General features: G+C 47.5%; 1 protein-coding gene across 1 annotated transcript; it reads left to right on the top strand.

Moving 5' to 3' along the window:
• Window positions 1–15,607: 15,607 nt before the first annotated feature.
• Window positions 15,608–16,648, top strand: LOC136489857 (uncharacterized). Its single transcript, XM_066486380.1, has 2 exons — window positions 15,608–16,206; window positions 16,630–16,648. Exons 1-2 carry the CDS (start codon window positions 15,608–15,610, stop codon window positions 16,646–16,648), a joined length of 618 nt encoding a protein of 205 aa, XP_066342477.1.
• Window positions 16,649–23,147: the final 6,499 nt, after the last annotated feature.

The raw sequence follows: 23,147 nt of genomic DNA, 5'->3' as shown, positions 1-23,147 counted from the left end.
ATAGATTTTGTCATCCACCTCCATAAAATTCTTATCCTTAGGGCACATTAGAGCCTGTGTAAAAGTTTGGCACCATTCCGGATCATTTCATGGGTAGACTTAGTCCAACCTATAATTAAACGGTGTCGTCGCACGGAAGAGCAGTCAACCATATTCCAAACTTCGATTAATGCATATGAGTAGTCAAACGAAGAGCATTCAATGAGCTCTATGCATCCGTGACCTCTGATCGTCAATCCCAGCAAAGGATCAAAAGGTTATTTTTTTGCCTCTCTTTAAAGTGCCAGGTCAACTCAATAGATTTACTTAATCCCTCTAGAAACATATATTTATTCTTTTTTGTGTTCCTAGGTGTGATATGCACTTTTCGATATGTAAGGATGCCGACGGACTCTAGCAAACTACACAATGCTAATCAGAGTGTTATTGACGACAGATTTAACACAAAGCTATATAAGTTAATAGGTGGGATGCCAAGAATTTGTCAGATGGGAGCCAATTTGTCTTATTCAACTCTGTATATATAGCCTACCCATGTTTATAATATTGTTTCAAAAATCCTTTAAGGTGCCCTAAAAAGGCTTCATTTTCATCGATCAAGATTGTTTTGACAAAGCAACAATTGTAGACAAAAATAACACCTTGCTAAATGGGACGTCTTTTGTCACCCCAAAGATCAAGGAGGTTTTGGTCTGACTGATCTACCGATTAAAATGATATGGCTTCTTAGTGAATGATTATATCAAATATTTGAGCTCAAAGACATTATCATGGGCTAAAATCAATACTGGTGATTCGTGCACCAAATTTAAACTAATTTATGGAGCATTGCTCATACTCATCAAGTGTAGCCAATAGTATGCTCACGACATAGTGGCCAATGTCTTGAATCATGTACCATTGAATTCTTGTTTTCAATGAGGTTTATTTCGCGACATGTGGATGGCTTAGCATAGCCTTGTAGCCAAACTTGCTAATACAATAATGACCAAATAAATGAGAAGCCCACTTTTACTAAGGATTTACATAGAGATGGGTAATTTTTGTTTCATTTATTTAGGATCACTTGATGAATCATGGCATTTCCTTCCTAATATTTTTTTAGAAACTAAAACTTCCATTACCATAATTTTTTCTTTAGTGTCATCGATGCGCAGTTTTATTAACAATGAATAATCTAGAGAAAGAAATTGGAGCAGCGGTAACACATGCTGTTTTTAACTGTAATGACTCAATCAAACAACCTTTTTATTGCAATCTTACTACATCTATCTGGAAAATTGTACAGATAGTTACCACATTAAAATGACAAAGGTCAACCTCTCATATAATTGGAAAATTGCTAAGTGGAAACAAAATTAAACAGTGAAGAGTAATCTTTGTTGGAGTAGCAGCTTAGTGTTTTCTGACAATTTGGTGTTTCTAGTGATCTCTGAGAAAAAAAAATACAAATGTTATGGAGGCTACCATTGGCGAACCATTCATGTGTTTGTTCGAATATACTCGTATTCACTTCAATCCTTGTGTGTTGGAGTGGGATGTTAATTTTCCACCTCAATTGACCCTAACACATGTAGATTGAGGTAGAAATGAGTGTAGCCAAACAATGATACCCAATCAGATCCATCAGGCTATGTCATGTTCTATTTTATTGTTCCATGTATATGTATGGGAACAATGCAAAGCTAAATCACAAACTAGTGTGTGCCCTAGGTGTGCATTTTATAATGCCACATGAATCACAAGCATCGTGAAAAATTAAATAAATCCATTGAATCTGTTCCCTGTTTGCCACATACGCAAATATTTCAACAGGATTTCATTGGCAGAATGGAATGTTTGATTGGTTCAACTGGGAGACATTAGGAAGTCACTGGCCACAGAATGATTGACTCGCACATAAGGCAGCAGTAAAACCGAGGCACATGAGGCCTCAAATATGTGTGTTCACCATGTGTACACCTGTGTATCTCCATCTAGCTACTTGTATACATTTGGTCGCATTTTATTCTCACATTTGAATAGCAGAAGGGAAAGAGTTGTCCCAAGGCTCGAAGAAGGTATCTTGCTTTATTGGGGACAAGGACTTCAATTATTACTGCTTCCCTGTAAATATAGCTTCTTTTTCCCATGTTCCATCAGAGCTAACAGAGAAATGGATGCACACTTGAGTGGATGCGCAACCATTGGGTACGAGGCACCAGGAGCAACCTGTGCACTACGAGGTCCACAATGACAAAAAGGTATGAGACACAAAGTTCGGTACGGCCTGATAGCTCCAGAATTTTCAGTGCTAGCTAATGGCTGCCGGACTCCTAAGACTTTTGTTCATCTCGCCCTTAATATGTTGTTTGTTTGTCCTTAGTAAGCGGCCTTAATATGCAGTAACTTCTTCGCTTTGGCGGCGAAGTTCGCATAGGAGGGCAGGGAATCCATGGATCCCACCTATGGCAGACCCATGTTGACAAATCTCGAGGCAAAGACCGGAGAGGAGTGTCTCTTTTTCTTGGATGGCTCTAACTAAATTATGACATGCTACACATACCTTGGTATTATTCTCATCATGTTCATTGGTCAAGGCATGATGAAATAGAAGTGCTCTAATCCTCTGTTTTCTAAAAATTCCACGGATCACAAAGCAGCCCACCTAATTGATTTAATATTTTTTAATTATTTTTACAATATTTCGCATGGGCCTAGCCCATTCAAGCCCAGTTCATGCCTATTCCTTATCCAAGGCGAACTCCAAATCCCTTGTTCAGTTTTCGTTTCTGTGAGGTTCGGCAAGGAGCAGACTAGTCCGAAATGCGTCACTGCCATCTATCGCCCTCCACGTACTGTTGCAAGATTGCTTGTAGCTAATTGCTCCATGCCAGTTCATTTTGTTTTCGTGAGGTCCAACAATAACATTTCACGGAAACCAGTACGGATCATGCTGTGCGACAGTGCGAGAGCCAGGTGACAACTATGCATCATGCTCGCCGTCGCAGCGTCGCTGTACGCACTGATCGGCAGGCAACGCCGCCACCAAGCAAAGCTCCCGCGAGGAGGCCCGCGTCTCTTCCTCACACCATGCCATACGCGAGGAACCAGAGCTTGGAAGGACGGGCTGTGTCCAAGCAAGACCCAGACAAGATAACTAAGAAATTAGTTTAATTGGCTGCTTCGAGCAGAAGGAAGGAGTATCGGAGCACAAGCCATGAAACAGATGCACACATTTCTATGGAGCAAACAACGGGTACAGAAGTGGCTGCTTTATTGCTTAGTATTCATCGGATGCTTAGCAACCGCGTACTCCCTCCTTCCAAAAAAGAGTGTCGCTATGGGATTCGTGCCGATGAAACTTTTTTGAGAGTGACTAAGTTTGTAGAAAAAATAAGCAACATTTATATCTTTAATTAAAATTATTATGAAAGTATATTTAGAGATTCATCTAATGATACTAATTATGCATCATAAATATTAATTTCCTTATATATTTGGTCAAAATCGAAAATGTTTAATTTCTTGAAAGTGAGAATGACACTCTTTGTTTGGAATTTGGAGGGAGTACATGGTAGATGATTAGACAATAGGAGTTGGCTAGGTTGTGTTCCATTGGGTTCAGACGAGGATTTTCTGCATCCTGCACATCACTCATGCCGTTTTCTACGTAAGTGAAGGCAGCACGAATGCTTGCAAGCATGCGAATATGCAGAATGTACCTGGATTTTTAGTCATGATTATTAGAGTTTAGATCATTGTTACTTGTTAACTGGCATGTGTTTTTTCCCTCATATTTCTTAACTGAATGAGATGTACAAATGCATGTAGCTAGTAAGCAGTTGAACCGTTGAAGACTGGTTTGCCAAATGTTCATCAGCTTTATTTCGGTCATCAGATACTCTGGAGTCTGACATTTCTTTCTCGTCTTATAAAGGCTGCCATTGATGCTTAGAACCCGTGTGACTAAGGTCATGAAGATAGATATCTCCTTCTTGTAGTAGTTGCTGCACATATATACTCAACCAAATAGTTGTTTTCTCTCATCAACATGATTTTTCATTGTTGTGCAGTAGGGAACCAAGAATGGAGCGAACATGCACTACGATGTACCAACTTCTAACCAAATGGGCATGAGAGTTGTCAGGATTCAACATTTCACTTTTCTGCCTCCACAAGCAACGAATTGTTCTTGAGCTGCTTGGACACTTTTCAAGGAGAGCGCTTGTCTTGTCCTCTGCTGAAACGGATAGAGATAGTCACATCATAGGTCAACATATCTTACATGGCATGAACTTGTCATAGAAAAGAGAAGAGTATGAGCTACATATATACAAACAATAGTGCAGAGATTTACCTATTGTGTTCAGCGGACACAACGTGCATTAATTGGTAACCAGGTGGGAACGAGAGTTGTCATGATTATACATAGTCATACTTATAGTGCAGTCACCCTCACGACATAGTCACCAATGTCTTGAGCACGTGCCATTGAATATTTCTTTTCATTGAGGTTTACTTGGGGACAAGTGAATAATAGCAAGGCATAGCCTACTAGCTCAACTAACCAATATTGACCAAATAAATGAGAAGCTCACGTTTGCTTAGGATGTACATAGACATGGGTAAATACTGTTCGTGTCCGAATATTTGATGAATTGTGGCGTTTCCTTATCTAATAATTTTTAGAAACCAAAACTTCCTTTGAACATAATTTTTAGAAACCAAAACTTCCTTTGAACATAATTTTTTTTCTTTGTTATCGTCAATGTGTGTAGTTACTATATTTTTCAGGAGCAGGTATGCTTCACTAGCACAAAAAAATCTACCGTGTTCAACCACGATATCAAGTGAGTAGGACATAATAAATAGTTAACACCGGACACACAATGCAATGGAAGAAGAGTTGGAGCAACCTGATCCAACATCATGTGCGTTAATGTAGTGGAAGTAGGTGTTTGCTCTCGCATCCCAGCAGCAGCCTCGCATGTGCCTACCTCGTCATCCATCCACCTCGTGTTTGTGGCCGATCGATACAGCAACAACAGCATCTCCACAGTATCCACACATGTGAGATGGAACACTGTGCGCTAGTGTGCTAGCGCCATGCGTGCAACTATTGAGAGACAGGAGGTGGAGGCACCAAGGGCATTGAACGGATCAACTTTGTCTTGCCCCTTGGCCCGCCCTCACGGACCAATAATATCCTATTTTCACCCATCTATGGATCAAATCTATAGCGTTTGTCGTCTCTTGGGCACATTACCGATATTATTAACAATGAGCAATTTAGAAAAAAAAAAGAAACTGGAATGGCAGTAAATGTTAGAGCATGCAGCGAAATTCGGCCCGGCTCGCTATACCCATGAGCTGGCGCCCCTCAGGCCCAGGTCCACCGGAGCCCACAACATACCAAAGCCTTGGCCCTAACTCAACCCAAAAGACTAGTCTGATAGGTGAGGATTGTCCCGTCGTATAAAATGATTTAAAAAGCTCCGCCTCTGAAAGACGCCTTAAAAAATCGATTTACATAGGCGATCCGCTTAATGGTCCCACCTCTGTAAACAATTTTCAGAGGTGGATCCATTTCAGCTTCTCTGTAAAGGAATGATTTGCACAATCATTTCGGTAGAGGCGACCTCTAAAACTGTCTCCGTGAGCATGATACGAGAGAAATCACATAAGTTAGATAGCAATAGGACTAGTTGATTGTAATCAAGTGCAGTTGTGGGGTGGGGTTTTAATGTATATATGGTTGTGGGTCTGATTTTAAGGATATGGCTTTTAAGGTAGCACATAAGTTAGGTAGGAATATATAGGAATAGTTTTGATTGGCAATATATTTGTCTGGTATGATTCCAAATATATCTATAGTATTGTTAATTCCTCACAATTCATGGTGGTCATCCTCTATATATACTTCCCTTGAGGCCCAATATATGCCTAAACACTGACATACATATATAGAAGTACTATACAGGAACCTTGCCATATGGTGTCAATTTATTATATATCATGCCAACAGTTATAAATTCGACTAGATACGGATTTGGGTTTCCATGCCAAGAGCTCTAGTTGAAACCAACGCAGCATGAGACTGGATGAGATACCATTGGGTATGAGAGGCACCAGGAACTGTGATTTCCAATGTACATCTCCACCATGGTCGTCTTGGATAGACAGTCATTGTGGTCTGTCAAGGAAATGGAGGCAGTGGCTGGTTGTTGCAGGATAGAAACTCAGGTCCTGTCACCGACTGCAATCCACCTGATGAACCTGATGCAGTGAACACTGAAGCAGGAGACGGAGCCGTAGGTAATAGCGGGCCGACTGAAGCAAGAAGGAGGACCAGAAGGCATAACAGGAGTGTGATTGGGCCGAAATGGGCGTAGACTCTACTCGACGGCCCATGTAAACGGGCAGGCTGCTCCAGCCGTGTAAAAAGGGAGAGAAGGAGAGGAAGCAAACTTGAGTTTGATCATCCTGTATTCGAACCCGGCTGGAGGCCGTGGCGACGGCGGCGTCTAGCTCGTTGCCGGCAACCGAGGTTCTAAGTAAACCGAACTCCACTACCACTATCTATCCCTGATTCCGGTGACAGGCCCTCCGGTTGCTTGGCGTGCTGTGATGTCACATGCATGCCTTCTTGCTTTCTCCTTAGGTGTTATCGAGCTCGGGTAAGCCAACATTTCTCTCTTCTGTGAACCACAACGGCTGCCCAATGATCACTCGTAGCTAGCTGCGGATGGTTCCAGGAATATGCTAGTTTCTTTTTGAAGTTTATCATCTTTCACAATGACTCTTAGTGAAGCTACTCGTGAACCTGTGCACTTTTGCGGGATTGTTGATGAAATTTTAAATTATTTATAACTATCATTTGTTTGAAGTAAGATGGAATGCCTTGAATAGATGAATCAGTTTTTGTGAGTTAGTTAATACATTAGCTGGAATTATCTTAAGTAACACTATGGATACACATTAGGAGGAAGCAGATTATTGCATCCTTCCCTTTAGCTCGAGGGAGACACGTTGGTTATAGTCACATGTTATCAGCAATTACCATGAACACTTTCGGTCCAAAAAAGGTCTTGATGTAGTGATCAACATGTCACATAGAAAGTGTGCCATTTTAAATTCTTGACCACCTATGTAAGGCCACATACAAACTCTTAAAGCTCGACATATGTATTGCATTGCAATTGTCCTGTTCCATGCTTGACACACTTTTGTCTTTTTCTTAGCACAAGGCTCTCACCGCACCAGTTCAGGATTAATTTTCCTTACCCGAGCAAGGAAAAAAGCTCAAGCTAAGGAGAAGAGAGCCTCTCTCACCGCACTAGTTCATCAGAGCTACAAGAGAAACAGACGCATAAGTCAAGATGTGCACCACTAGGAACAAGAGGCATCAGGGTGTACATATGTCCGTGTACAAGATCTGGATGAACGATATACTTTTTTTTTAGCCTAGACGAACGATATACTGATAACCCAATTGCTTGAGCTCTCCCATCAGTGGGAATGCCAGACACAATCACCATGTCACCTTTAGCCAAAAACTATTGACTTGAAACTCCTACCATCGACAAGTTCAATATAACCTTGTGAATTGTGTTGTATAGTGTTGAACAGTGCGAGAGGCTGAAAACCTGGATCCACCGGAGCTCAGCCAAACTAGCCCAAATTCTTTGCTTCAACTTTACACATGAAGCTTTCAACGTACTCAAAAGATTACAACATGCGCACCCATGATTGTACGATTGACCATAATCTTCTGTTGTGGTGCTTCCGAATGACCGTGAATCATTCATTTAATTAGATCGGATGGTTTGGATGATCTATTACTAAAACAGGATTTATAAGGAGGTCAGTTGTCTTACTGCTACCCTTCAATAGATAATTCTTTTTTCTCAGGTTGCAACAGGTCAACTAGCTAGTCTGAGACGCGCATGTGACTGGATAAGTTACCAGGAACTACCAGCATCCGCTATGAGGTGTATGATTTCGACGGCATCATACTGCGCTCAGCAATGCTCTTTGAGGCCTAATGTCACGCTGCGCATGCTAGCTCCTATACAGTTCTTGCTGGCTGCAACCGTGTATACAATCGTCTGTCTACTCTTCCTGCTTTCGAGTTGGGTCGCTCAGTGTTTCTTGCAAAAGAGGACTTCTATTCTTGCCTTCAACGACCGGCTTGTAGTCATATCATCATTTCTGTCTTCCATGAGCCACAATGAGCAATGAATGCATTAAGATACGTAGCTCTATTTTACCCTCCGAAACAGAACTGATGTGTTTCATGTCTCTTTAATTTCAACTCATATTTGAAAGTTGGATTCACTACCACAGATTTAGACATCATTGCCGGCCTCATCACTGTTGGATTCGTGAGAACCGGCAGTGATGTACGCTTCCGAGCTTGAAAACAAGAAAATAATTGAGTCTGGGCTAAAACCGACATTAAAGGACCATATCACTGCCGGTTGTTAATACAAACCGGCAGTAGTGTCTATTTACTGTTGGTTGAATTACCAAACCGGCACTGATGTATACTTCCGGACCCAAAAATTTTATCAATCCCAGTTAACTCCGCACGTCTCCCAACTCCCAAGCCGGACGAACAGATAAAGCGTCTGAACAGATCAGAACAGGCATCCCAACTCCGCTGAATCTCCCCACGCCTCCACACCACACCCGCCTCCACTCCGCCGAATCCCGTGCCAGAGAGGGGCTTCTTCCTCCACCTGTCCCCGAGGAGCGGCGCCAAGCCCCCACGTCTGCTCCCGCTCTTCCCCATCACCTCCGCGGCGGCGCCATTCGAGTGAAGATGGAGGACGCTCAGCCATCTCCGTCGGAGGTGCTCGAGCATGCGGTGCGGACCCATGGAGGCCGCGGCAGTGACGTGCGGGCACGAGGCCACCCCAGCGCGGTGACGTGCTGCCGTGGGGAGGCCGGATCCGACCTCCACGCCACCAGATCTGGCCTCCACGCCGCTACCGGAGTTGGAGGGAGAGGAGCGCCGCCGTAGGGAGGCCGGATCCGGCCTCCACGCCGCTGCCGGAGTTGAAGGGGAGGAGTGCCGCCGTGGGGAGAGGGCCACCGCCGCCGCTCGCCTGCGCCGCCCGCGTTGCCCGCGCCGCCACCGCCTCACCCGCTCCTGGATCCGGCGGTGAGGGCGAGGAGGAGCCCGGATCCGTCCTCCCCGCCACCGCCGGATCCGGCTTCCCCGCCACCGGATCCGGCCTCCTCGCCCGCATCGCCTGAGGGAGAGAGCGAGGGGAGAGGGTCGTCGCGCCGGAGGGGAGGAGGGGCGCGCCCGCCGAAGGAGGAGGAGGCAGCCGCGCGCGCCCGCTAGAGGAGGAGGCAGCCGCACTGTGTCTCCTCGGCAATCTCCCTTTCTGGTGCTCCTGCGTCTCCGCCGGTGTAGATGAGTTTTTTTGTTGAACCCTGCTCCTTTGTCTATGATGTACAAATCGATTTGTGGATGGATTGATTTGTGATGTGTTGAACCCTTCTCCTTCGTCTGCGATGCACGAATCAATTTGTGGATGAGTTTTTCTGATGTGTTGAATCCGTCATTTATCTGTGGTGTATGAATTTTTTTCTTGGATGAAATGCTTGATGTAGTGGCGGCGGTAGCCAGCGAGCATGGTGGCGGCAGCGGCGGTAACGAGCATGCTCCAGCCAGCATGCTTGTTGGATTGCTTTTTTTTTGTTTTTCTAAACCTTATCACTGTCGGGTGAAGTACCGGCAGCAGTAGCCAGCGAGCATCACTGCCGACATGCCACTGTCGGCTCAAAATCCGGCAGTGAAGGCGAATTTTGAACCGGCAGTGATGTCGAAAACTGGGGTAGTGATTAAACAAATTTCTTGTCCCACATGTAAATATTAATTAAATTTGATTTTTGGCCTAATTTCAAAAGGTTAAACTATTTTCAGCTCCAATCGCCAGTTAACTATACTTAATTCTAGAACCACATCCAGCATGGTATGCACGTTAATGCGTACAATTGATTGGAACCAACTGGGCCACCACTCTAATCATGCAAATGAGCAGAAGTTGTCTATGGTGACAATAAATGTTCTGGATTGCAGCTCTGCACTGAGCTTCTATGTAGGCCTCACCCTCACGACTCCAAAAAGAAAAGAACAGACGATATAAATCATAGCTAGACACCTCACATTGCATCCACGTATATATACACTGGTCGCTCTCCATGTTCACCTTCCTCAAGGTTAATTTGCCATGCACACGTGTGCCCCATATATACACTGACTCACAGACAGCTTATTGTAACTTGCAGCTTGTATAGGAATAGGAAAGCATAAGCAAAGATGCGTGATGGTTGTAAAGTTGGGATGACTTAGGTATGAGATGCACCTGGAATTTATATGTGTCAAATGGCTGTGGCATTATACTGCAAAGGCTTCTACTGGAAGAAGCAGCAGTGACTCTGAAGAGTCTGATTCGATGCATGGCTCCACTGAAACAATCAGGAGGCTGACGACCATGCCAATGAAGCAGCTGAACAAGCCTTAGAAGAACCCTGAGCTATCATCAAGGTCTTGCACAGGCCATGCACCAGAACAGGCCTCAGAAGCAGACACGTCGCCAACACTTCAAGCCTTCAAATCAGCAATGCACACGTACCAATCTGCTTGGCATCTTCAGAGGAACAGAAAACAACAGCACGACTGTGCCCAACGGCCTCATTTGTTATTGTACGTATTATCATGCAGTATTGTTTGTTACTTCGTGGCCAGAAGAATTATTGGCACATATAAAGCTTACTACCTTATAACAATGATTATATCATTGCAACACAGTTGACAAATTCAACCGCTAATTATGTAGCATTTAGAATAAGTATCTCAACAAAACAAAATCATGGCCTAAAACTTTGCAGCACGGTACTATTGGCACACTTGCCATGCTTTTGAACCTATTGCAACAAATTTTGCTTAGGGCTGGGAAATCTGTTTGCACCGACTACTTCGGTTCTGTGCATCACATTTGTTCGCTCACATGCCATTTCATTGTCGAGCAATCCTTTACGAAATTGATCTCATATATGAATCTACCACATCGCATGGAGCTTGCTCTCACTCTCGATCGACTGGTGCGATGGAAATCGTATAATCGAGTCCACCAACCAGTTGATGACACCACGAATCAGGACATCGTTCATGGTATGCAACATATAGTGATGCCTACTAATAAATGGGTTGAGGACAGCAAGGACTAGAGGAACTTGTGCTAGTTTCACAGAGCAACTAACGTATCACATTACAAAATGTTTCATTAACTATGCACATGGAACCATGTATGTCACACTCCAATAAAAATGTTACACCATATATACATATCTGTTTCATAGATGCATGCACATGCATGTTTGTTAGATCTAATTGCAAGATATTTGCCTAATATTTTTACAGCTTAATAAAAAATATATTTCTCCTTTTACCTCCTAAAAAATATATCCATCAAGATCTGTCTAAATGAATGCCCACCGTTATTTGGGAGTACTGCAGCAGCACATCGTGTGGTACACTAGCTCCCAGCACCGAAAAAAAACTCGTGCGACAGTGGCAGAAGGCAACAAGATGCAAGAGGCAATTGAAACACTTGCCCCTTAAGGTCTCTAGGGAAGACTTCTTGCTCTCATATAACAACCAATAGTCTTATCAGAGCCATCCAAAGCCAATAAGGACGATGGAGTAATCCGACTAGAGAGTTACTAGAGAGCCAGCGGTTGTCTTAACAAAAACAGTCCAAGCAGCTGGAGCAGGAGAGCAGGCTAGAGTCACTCCATCGCTGAGCTTTGGAATGACTAACTATCGTAGCTAGGTGTATGGTGGGGGACAAGGAAGACACCTCCTGGAGAAGAGTGCGGCCTAGGGAAGGACCTAGGATCTTGGATGTGGTGAGCCATCTAGGTTTGCATGGTACAAAAAATATGTCCATAAAACCAATAAGATCCTTGCACATTATTGAGTTCCACCTGGAAGGACCTCATCTTCATCAAACTTCTCCAAAAAAAATTATAGCTATCTGAAAAGCAGGATTGCTTTATTTATCTATCTACAACCCTGAGTCCGATTATCAAAATTCTTGTTTGGTAAGTTGAACAGGTTTCAATTCTACAAAAATGATTTTAGGAAACTACCCCTTTTGATTAACAGAGGCGGTCAAAAAGTGTGTGTCTCCTAAAAATACACCAATTTTTTTTGAAAGGACGGCAATAGCTTTGCCGCAAATTTTATTAGATGATAGAGAAGGAAAAACTGCACAAAGATTTACAGATTGCAGTCCAGCAAAGACTGCCACTCATGGCCCTTCCCCCCACAATTTTGAAACACCAAACTACTGAAACCACTAAAAACTACTGAAGAAAAGAAAAGTGAAAAAAGATTGACGAGATCCTAACATATGGGTATGTTAAGCCTCGGGTCTAGTGGTTCCCGAATGAAGAAGAGCCCCCGACCGACCCCTCCAGGATCGCCCAGGGGCTCGAGGGCTATACACATCGGGTACGCTCGCGCGCACCCTCTGGAGAAGAAACTCTGCCGAGCCTAACTATGACACGACCTCCGCTTGGGGCTCGGGGGCTCGCCCGAGCCCCTAGGCTCCCCATCTACGATGACACTTTGGCCCGGCCCTTGGCTCCTGCCCTGCCAATGATGCCAGCCAAGGCCTGGGCGCAGGAAGACACGCCCCGAGCTGCCGAGGCTCAGGGGCTCATCGGCGTTGCCCCTTGGGCACGGCATTGCCGGACACTTTCCCGACAAGGTCACGCACGGGACGTGACACAAGAAGACAAAGCTTCCCCACGGCCTCCAGGGGCTCGGAGGCCCCTAGGCCCACGCGTCAGCCCCTGAAGCCAATCTCCTTCACCGCCAAGAAAACACCAGAAGGTCCACCTGGGGAAGGCCGGTCCAAGCCGACATAGCCTGACATGCAGAGTGTCAGAACAGAGCAGCTGGATGGCGTGCACGGCTTCTTCGGCTCCATGACACCGCCACAGTCCACAGCGCGTCGCTGCAAGGCCCTCCTGGACTCCGGCGCATGTAGACCATAGGCTAGTTCCCCCAAACCGCCAAGTACCCAACCTATCTCGTTATCTAAGGGATAAGGTCTGACCTAGGAGGGGGGAAGAAATGACCAACAACAGAGAAGAAGATAGATCATTCCATTCCTTGGCCTCAGCTCAGCATCGAGAGCAAGGTAACCCACTGGGGGCACCGAGAGCTCCTCCACTGCATCTTGTCGTCTTCCTCCTCTCCGATGAGGGGAAGGCACCGGCGGCGGCGAGGCAACCTTAGGATTAGCACCAAGCTAACCCCCTACCAAATCTATCTACGGCCCTGTTGTAACCCCCTGATTTTGGGTGTTTTTGAGTATAAGGATCATCAGCTGCTGGACGTAGGGCACCGATTGGCTCGAGCCAAGATAAACCATTCCGTTCTCTCTTTGATTCTTGTGTTCTTGAGTCCACCTGAGCCACCGGAGACCTATACTCTGGCACTAACTCGAACAACAATGCTTGCCGCGGATATGACCATGCGACAGTTGGCTCGCCTAGTAGGGAGCAGCGTCAAGTGCGATTCTAGCAATACGGTGGCTAGAGCCACATGCCTCGTCGCCAGAGCAAGCGGCACCACCCTAGACGGTTGTGTCCGCTTCATCGACGAGTTCTCCGTCACGGCCGGCGCCTTCGCTCCGGGCCAGGTCCTCAACTTTGGGAGCCTGGCCTACGTCGCAGACTACTACGGTGAGCTTTGTTCGCTCCACATGGCTGTGCCAGCAGGCAGCGAGCCCCTGGCGTCACCCACTCCGCTAGGCCTTCTAGGAGCAGATCTCTAGGTCCTAGCCCAACAGATCCGGTGGGCTCGGTAGGTGGACCTAGAGGCCGCCGAAGCAGAGCTCGAGCGCCAAAGGCAAAACCTTACACGGCAGCAAGCCGCGCACCTTCTCGGCAACGACGACGACGCCCGCACGGGGGCTCCTAGCGGCCTTTGATTTCCCCGTGCGGTGTACAACAAGGCAGCCGCCACTTACTGCCTAGAAGACATCTCTGACACGTAGGACCCAAAGACCAACGAGAGGCTGAATGAGGCAAAGCTGCTCCTTCGTGTCGCCCTCGAACAGCAGGCCGGGAGCTCGGCATCCCAGCGCCACGCCATGCTCCCTCAGCCATCCTAGACGATGGTCACTCCCAACAGGGACCACTCCGATGCTCACACCCCATAGGTAGGGGGAGCAGCGGTGACACCTCCAGCAACAACTTCGACAGCCGTGGACCTAGGGTGCCAAGCCTCGATAGGAGCGAAGGCGTGACCTTTCTCCTCGGTGTCCCCACTCGCGCCACCAGATCGGTGACGACCGCGACATTTGTGACACCATCGAGGCTAGGTGCCACACTTAGGTACGGTCTCGTACCCCTAAGCGATGGGGTTGGGGCACCGCCCTGGATCACTTCGACCCCCTGGTGTTCGGGGCAGTGATGTGGGCGGCTCCCTACCTTAGGCGTTTTTGGTCACCGACCCACATCTCCAAGTATGATGATGAGACCAACCCAGATCATTGGCTAGAGGATTACCGCCTCACCATGAAGGTTGGGGGGTCAGACAATGACTTTGCCATCCAGTACCTTCCTTTGCTTCTATCAAGCTCGACCAGAGCTTGGCTCGAGCAGCTCGAGCCTGGCAGCATCCGCTACTGGGGCGACCTTCGCTCCATCTTCATCGGCCACTTCCAAGGTACATACACTCGGCCTAGGAACTCATGGGACCACCACAATTCCAGGCAAAGGCCCGATGAGACCCTCTGGGAGTACATCCAGTGTTTCTCCAAGAAGCGCAATGAGCTCCCCAACATCACCGACGTCGACGTCATCAACGCCTTCATCTATGGCACGACCTATGATGCATTCATCCACATGCTCAGCCGCGAGACCCCTTGCACGACACGGGAGCTCCTGGACGTCGCCACCCAATACGCCACCGGCGAGGAGGTGGTCCAGGACAACTTTAGCGGCAAAGCCAAGGCCGCCGGTCACCTCAACAGAGCCGATGCCGGCGACGATATCGCCTCGTCCCAGTGATGTCGTGACAGGAAGAACAAGGACCGGAAGGGCCACGGGGAGGAGATGGCGGTCGTGGCCGACGGCGCTAACAGACCTCAGCCCCGCAGGTGAGGCACATGCCCGGAACACTTCGAGAAGGCGCTCGAGGCCCCCTGCCCATTCCATGGGGGCAGGCAAAGCACCTCCTCAAGGACTATGCTACCATGAGGGGCTACATCTATGGCACCCTTGGCCAATAGGGCAAGGCCCAGAAGCCTGCCCTGAAGGTCGGCGACCTGGTGGGAGGCGCCCAGGAGGAAGACACCGAGTTTCTGGAGGCCGAGCGCTACCTCATGATCTTCGGGGGATCCCACGCCTATGAATCCCATCGGCAGTGCCGCATCACTGAACAGGAGGTGAATACCATTCACATCCTCGCCCCTCCAATGCGTCTCTGATGGTCCCAGATGGCCATCACCTTCGACCAGGAAGACCACCCCAATAGTGTAACTCATCCGAGGCGCTACCTGCTCATGGTTAGCCTGGTCGTGGGCACCACATGCCTACCAAGGTGCTGATGGATGGGGGTAGCGGCCTCAACATACTCTATGCTAGCACCCTCAACAAGATGGACATCCCCCATAGCAACCTATGCCCCAACAAGGCGCCGTTCTACGGGATCATGCTGGGGAAGGAAGCCATGCCCATCGGGCGCATTTGGCTTAACGTCATCTTTGGCCAGCTGGACAACTTCCGCAAGGAGCCACTCACCTTTGAGGTGGTTGACTTCCCTAGAGTCTACCACGCCCTCCTCGGTCGATCGTGCTTCGCCAAGTTTATGGTCGTCCCTAACCACACCTACTTGAAGCTCAAGATGCCTGGCCCAAACGGGGTCATCACCATCAAAGGGAGACTCGAGCAAGCCTACTACTGCGAGCTGGACTGTGTCGCCCAAGCGGCCATGCTCATCTCCCCCTATGATCTTGACGGCCCTGGCCACGACGCAAGAAGGGCACCGGTGGAGGAAGCAGCCAAGGCAGCAGCGGTGCTCGATCGACTGAGCATCGGCCAGGCGAACAAGGTTCCTAGTGGCAGTGGTGGCTCAGCTGGCCCTCCATCCAGGTGCTCGGACCCCCAGAAGCGGTTGACCCAATCGAGGTGAGTTCCGACCTTTCCCCATGAGGGAAGGCCAACACCACACCATCATCCTAGAAGCATCGTCTCCTGAGCCATTACCCGCCTCCCGACCTCCTTCGCTGGCCTCCCTCTACAACAACAAAAACCAAGATAAGTCCCATCCTCCCGGCCCTCTTCCTTTGCTTGTCTCTATGATTGTCTCCTTTAACCTGAGCCACCTAAGCGGAAGCTTGGCTAGACCAGAGGATTTACTGAGCTAACCACCTACTGACCTTTCTGAAGGGCGACCACTGCAGAAGGCCCCCGAGCGAGGCAAGGATCGGACGAACAGAGCAAGAGGACCGGGCGAGGGATCAGCAAGGCGCTAATGGAATGGCCCCGACCGCCATGTTACCAGCTATGTCATCTTTCCCTTCTCTTGTGTCCATTTCATTTTCTTTGCAGGTACCTGCCTGTTTCCTGATCCTTCATTGGATGGAGCCACCCCACCACATGATGGTATGGGGGCCCCCAAAAGGGGCATCACCGAGGTTTCTAAGGCTGGCCCATCGGGCTTCAAGGCCGCTCGAAGCACCTAAAGTGCGAGGGACGCTCGGGAGATGAGCCCACACGACTATAGCTGGGGTGCCCAGAAGTGTCCCAACCGTCTGTACGAGCGATGTTCGAGTATCGATTTTGAGCTACTCATGGTGACCCAACGAGGGAGGCAGCGCGCCCCCGAGTGCCGACAGACGAGCTCAAGAACTATACGAGTGGTTCGATCGGGAAGCCGAGGATCTCCCCTCTTGGGGACATGATCGAGGCACAGAACGACCATAAACCCGGTGTTCTCATGGACTTACCTGCTAGCAGCATGGGCATGGTGATCTTGGCCAACTAGGCCATCATCATAACAGCCCATCCCAACGAGGGACAAAGTCTCTGAGGACGACTCAAGAGCAATGGGATTACAAACGAAAGTAATTTTATTTCATTGATAGGGAATGACTTGATTACAACATACGGTGGCAAACCCTGCTTTAATCCAGCACAAGGTCGGCACCCCGACCCTACAATGATCTCCGCTCCTCCTCAGAGGGGGAGGAGAGCCCCTGCAATGAAGGCCGGCCTACCAAGCTAGGAAAGGCCGACCTCCCCAGATCTTCTTCAGGTGTAAGCATGAGGAGATCCGCGAAGGGCAAGACGGCCAAACCCTGCCTTAACCCCCTCCACAGGGCTCACACCACTGGGCTCCTAGGCTGAGAGCCGCTGGGGGCTTGGTTGGCCTTGCCGCGGATGAAGAATGGAGAAGATCGGCAGCCACCCACACTATATGAAGCGGAATCCGCGCAGCACCGTGGAGCATCTCCCGCCACCTCATGTAGTTGTGGTGGCTGCCTCGCTTGAGTCCTTCCACCCTCGAGGAAGCAATCGCCCGGCGCACCAAGATAGACTCACCTAGAGGGAAGCATCGCACTTCATCATCGCCATCACTGCCAAAGAAGATGGATCTGAAAGGAAGAAGAGAAGGGGCCAGAGGAAGGGATCGAAGACACGGCATCCCCCGGAGCTCCCCTTTATGTCCCAGACAATACGCTGTGAGAGGCTCCGGCCCTCAGATCAGCCATCAACGGCCTAAAGGGGCCCTAGGGAACTGGCTGGGCGTCTCCTCAATCCCCGCGACATGCCTCCAGGTGCAGTAAAGGCAGGGTCAGGGAACCGCTGACAACGAGTCAAGTCTTTGCTCCACTTTCCACCACGTGTGCCGCCTACTCTGTGCATGCCTCCTCATGGGACTTGAGGGGATTCGACGCCCCTCAGGCCCACTGGCTACCATCGACTGCCTGGATCCGCACACATCAAGTGCCATGGCTCCCCCTCTACCAGATCTACTCCATGTGGCCCCAACGTCCCATCTCCCAAACGAAGTGGGATGGTGTGGGGGTGCATGCCTTAACTCCTCCACCAGGCATGACTGCCCAAATGCCATCAACCGCCTGCACAAGACATTAGCGAAAGGGACATGCCTAGAAGCCACCACTATCGCTGACAGTGAGGCCCCACAACGGCCTCGGGGGGCTGCGCCAGCTCCCCAAATGGAGCAACCCAACCCGCCGATCGACGGGCGCTCGGGTGACACATCCCCCCAAAAACCAACAAACTCCCTGGAGTTGGGGCAGGAGCAGCTGAGCAGTGGGCCCAATGAGGGCCTCCGTCTAAGGCTCGGTGTGCTCCCCACACCCCAATCTATGGCTACAGAAGGCCGGCCCCAGAAGGCCGGCTCAAGAGGATCAAGACCTGCTACCGTAGCCCTCAGAAGGGCATGGTGCTTCGGATTATCAGATGGCCCTAAGCCAGAGCCCAGACGCTCTCAATCACCCGACCCACTACAGGCTCTGATAAAAAAGGAGGGCGCCTCCGGGCTCAAGATCAGCAACTCCCAGATGAGTTCACCGAGCCCTCGCTCAGGTAGAAGACCTATGCGACATAGACCCACGAAGGGATCAACATCATCATCGCCCCGCCTCGATAGCCGAGCAATGCCCATCGCACTAGAGAAGAAGGCCGCAAGCAGGGCACAGCACCCTTGTTAGCGGAAGTCATCCCCGCTAAGGAGGGTTCAGTCACCAGAAGATCGAATTCAGCCCTTCATCGTCATCACACCGAGTGAGGCCACGAAGGGCTCGTGGGCTCCTGACGAGATACTAACATATGGGTATGTTAAGCCTAGGTCCAGTGGTTCTAGAACGAAGAAGATCCCCCGACCGACCCCTCCAGAATTGCCAAGGGGCTCGGGGGCTATACCCATTGGGTATGCTCACGGGCACCCTTTGGAAAAGAAACCCTGTCGAGCCTGACTACGACATGACCTTCGCTTGGGGCTCAGGGGCTCGCCTGAGCCCCTAGGCTCCTGATCTATGACGACACTTTGGCATGGCCCTTGGCTCCTACCACTCCAATGATGCCAACCAAGGCCCGGGCGCAAGAAGACACGCCCTAAGCTGTCGAGGCTCGGGGGCTCCCTGGCGCTGCCCCTTGGGCAAGGCAATGTCGGCTAGTTTCCTGACAAGGTCACGCATGAGGTGTGACACAAGAAGACAAAGCTTCCCTACGGCCTCCAGGGGCTCGGAGGCCCTTGGGCACGCGCATCAGCCCCTGAAGCTGATCTCCTTCATCGCCAAGAAGACTCCAGAAGGTCCACCTGGGGGAGGCTTGACATGCAGAGTGTCATAACAGAGCAGCTGGATGGCGCCCAAGGCTTCTTTGGCTCCACGACACCACCACGGTCCATAGCGCGTCGCTGCAAGGCCCTCCTAGACTCCGGCGCATGTAGACCATAGACTAGTCCCCCCCCCCCCAACCACCATGTACCTGACCTATCTCATTATATAAGGGGTAAGATCGGACCTAGGAGGGGGAAGAAATGACCAACAACGAAGAAGAAGATAGATCACTCCATTCCTTGGCCTCGGCTCAGCATCAAGAGCAAGGCAACCCACCGAGGGCACCGAAGCTCCTCCACCGCATCTCGTCGTCTTCCTCCTCTTCGACAAGGGGAAGGCACCACCGGCGGCAAGGCAACCTTAGGATTAGCACCGAGCTAACCCCCTACCAAATCTCTCTACAACCCTGTTGTAACCCCTTGATTTTAGGTGCTTTTGAATATAAGGATCATCAGCTGCTAGACGTAGGGCACCGATTGGCCCGAACCAGGATAAACCGTTGCATTCTCTCTGTGATTCTTGTGTTCTTGAATCCACCCGAGCCACTGGAGACCCGTACTCTGACACCGACTCGAATAACAATGCTTGCCGCAGTTCTGACCCCGCAACAAAGGCCACTTGAAGTAAAAACAAAACCAACTAGGCAAGGACTAGAGCCCAAAACGACAATGAGAAGAAGGAAAAGAAATGAAAACAACAGCTGAACTACTGAGGCTGCAGCTCGTTGTTCCTAGGAGCCTTAGCCAACTGATATTGTAGAATTTCATCCTTGCAAAGTCCAGTGACCTGCAGTGGGCTTATAGAGCTGTGTTGGAAGATCTTTCGATTTCTCTCTTTCCAAATGCTCCACCAGAAATCTATGAAGATTCCGTCGACCTGCCCTTCTTTGATTTCTTTCAATTTTACGCCGGCATCTCCATCCATAGGTATGTAGGGAGCCTAATAATGCATTAACTCAATCCAGCACTGAAAGATTGAACCACTGTTTTATATAGCCCCAAACATGCTTTGTAAAAGGGCAGTCCTTACAAAGGGTGCCCAGGAGTTTCCTGATCATTTAAGCATAGCTTGCAATCTGTCTCATCAGTCCATCATCTTTTGAAAAGATTGTTTGCTGTGAGAATCTTCTTATGCATCAAAATCCACGCAAAAAACCAACATACACAAATTATTAGAGATAAATAGACAAATTTCGGAGGCACCAAATAAACTGTCTCTCTAAATCAATTAACAAAGGTGCACCTCTTTTTTTAGCAACAGAGGTGCACCTCTTAAGAGGTATGCCCCTGTTAATGGGGCCAAGCCCACTACCAGTATGTCTGGCCCATCTTGGCTTGGTATTAAGTTCAAAGTATACATGGTGAGGAAGCCAAGGCTTCTCAATTCTCTCCCTCCCCAACCGCACACTCAGCCGCCACCCCCAATCTCATTCTCTTTGTATCCCCACACTTTATCTTCTCTCTTCACCTTCTCTCATCCAACTGTGGTGAGCACAGCCCGCGCCCCTTCCCGGCAGCACACGCAATGGGGTACTAGTGTACTAGTGTTTTGACGTCGATCAAAGTTGCAGTTTTTAGTTAACATCATTTCTAGTGATGTTGTGTTCTGCATGAACATGACAATGGTGTGGAATTAGGTTTATCTTTAGGGTGAAATTGTTCAAATTTTAGTTTGGTTTCCACAGCCATTCTTCTCCCGCTCTGATTGCATGCCTATCCTATTGTGAATCGACTTCAAACACCTATGAAGCAAGTTCACTTTGGGCAGCTTGAACGATTAACTGCTATCAACATTTGTCCATATGCAGGAGAACAGTAAAATCATTAGTATTAAGACACATATTCCATATAATACTATTAACTGAAGCAATGTCCATTTTTAGTTACTAGCAAACATGTCGATGCATCGCAATATAACACATAACTTATTACCTGATCACATGCACGATTTGTGGCTCTGAGGTTTATTCAACATGTCATATATTTTAATACGTCTTAAAATTGGAATCCATGATGCTATTGGATATGTGCTGTTGTAACTTGTATGAGGACGAGTGGTGAGTATGAGTCACATACACGACAGAGAGCGACGTGAGTACATTGTGGGAAGTCGAAACAGACCGTTGGAAGAATACCCACTTGGCTTTAATAATATAAGGGAAAGATATAGAGCGTCGATATAGATATAGAGGTTGCAAGTCTAAATATAACGTCAACAAGACATTTGATTGTGTATTTCCCTCCCACGTAGCTTTTTAAAATCTAAATATAAAACTTACAATCTAGTTATACAAATCAGATTTGGGCGAGGAGGAAGGATGGACCAAGCCAGTGTTCGTGATGAGGATTGCCTGGTCCACTGGGCTGAGAGCGGAGAAGTTTAGGATACTCTGGGCTTTTGGGCCCAATCGAAGAGCCTGAACTGGTTGCTTTGCCGAATTGGACTAGTGGTAGATGACCTGATGGATTGTATCCAGGCTGGTTGTTTAGATTAGGCAGATTTTAGTTCTAATATTTTGAAAATATAAGTTGAGAACAGATTTTACTTGATAACTATATAACTAAATTAGAACATATAAATAATTTATATGGCTTTAAAGTCATGAAATTTTTATTTATATTTTATTAGTGAGGTTTCAGCATCACTCGATTAAAATTTTAATTTCAGAGTATATTATTAAGATTTGCACATTTTCATAGCATGGGTTGTTACACCGGCTATCATGCACACATATGCTTGTTTGTGATTCCATTTCGTCCAACGTCATCTTGGTTCAAACCGAAAAGTTGTGAGGTAAAAGTTGAAGATGTCATTTAAATAAAAATAAATAAAAATATGATTTTTTTTTAATATATGCTATACAGAAACGCGAAATTCCACCAATTCAGGTCCTGAAAATTTCAATCTCATTATCTCGATTGGCCACAGAAGTAAATTCGAGGAAAACATTAATTCGACAACAATGTTTTTTTTTTAAATAAACTTTCTTGAGAGGGAAACAAAAAGAACTTGGACTGAATGGTGTAGGAGGGCCGTGATTATTCCCTATAGTCGTTAATGGATCCTACTACCGCCCAAGTGGGCTGATCTTAATTCTGGTTGGGCCAACCATCACAAAATTAGTTGAGGCAGCCCATTGTTAGGCGGAAAAAGTTTACATTACCTCCCTCAACTTTCGCGAAAGTCCTATTTTTCTCCCTGAACTCCAAAACCGGGTAAAACACCTCCCTCGACTTTTAAAACTGTTCATCTTACCTCCCTGGCCATGCTATAAGCAGTTTTGAAGGCAGTTTTATCTTTTTCTTTTTTATTTATTTCGGTTGAATCTTAAAAAAACATAGTAAATCACACAAAAATCATAAAATGGAAAATCCAATTTTGTTGGACTCCACGTGAGTATATCTACACAGTGAACATATAATATATAATGCTTTAATACAAAGTTTTTGCTGTGGCTTTAGATCCATGCTTTTATGTAATTATTTAGAATAATTCATAGCTGCAGTTTCTATGGTTCAATTGTGATGAATTTTTATGGTGAGCTAATTATTGTATGATTGAACTGTAGTAAAAATTTCACGTTAATGTATATATTTAACAAGCATAAATCTAAATAAAATATATAACTAAGTTATACATGATCCAATGAGTATGAAATTTTTGCTACAGTTTAAGCATACAATAATTAGCCCACCATAAAAAATTCACCATAATTGGACCATAGAAACTGCAGCTTTGAATTATTCCATTTAATTACAG

This window comes from Miscanthus floridulus, chromosome 10 (assembly GCF_019320115.1).
Source record: "Miscanthus floridulus cultivar M001 chromosome 10, ASM1932011v1, whole genome shotgun sequence".
Lineage (NCBI taxonomy): Eukaryota > Viridiplantae > Streptophyta > Magnoliopsida > Poales > Poaceae > Miscanthus > Miscanthus floridulus.
This window is presented reverse-complemented; position numbering and strand designations above follow the sequence as displayed.

Excerpts from the sequence above, each read along its gene's own strand:
- LOC136489857 (XM_066486380.1), top strand. The coding sequence starts at position 15,608 with ATGCCTACCAAGGTGCTGATGGATGGGGGTAGCGGCCTCAACATACTC.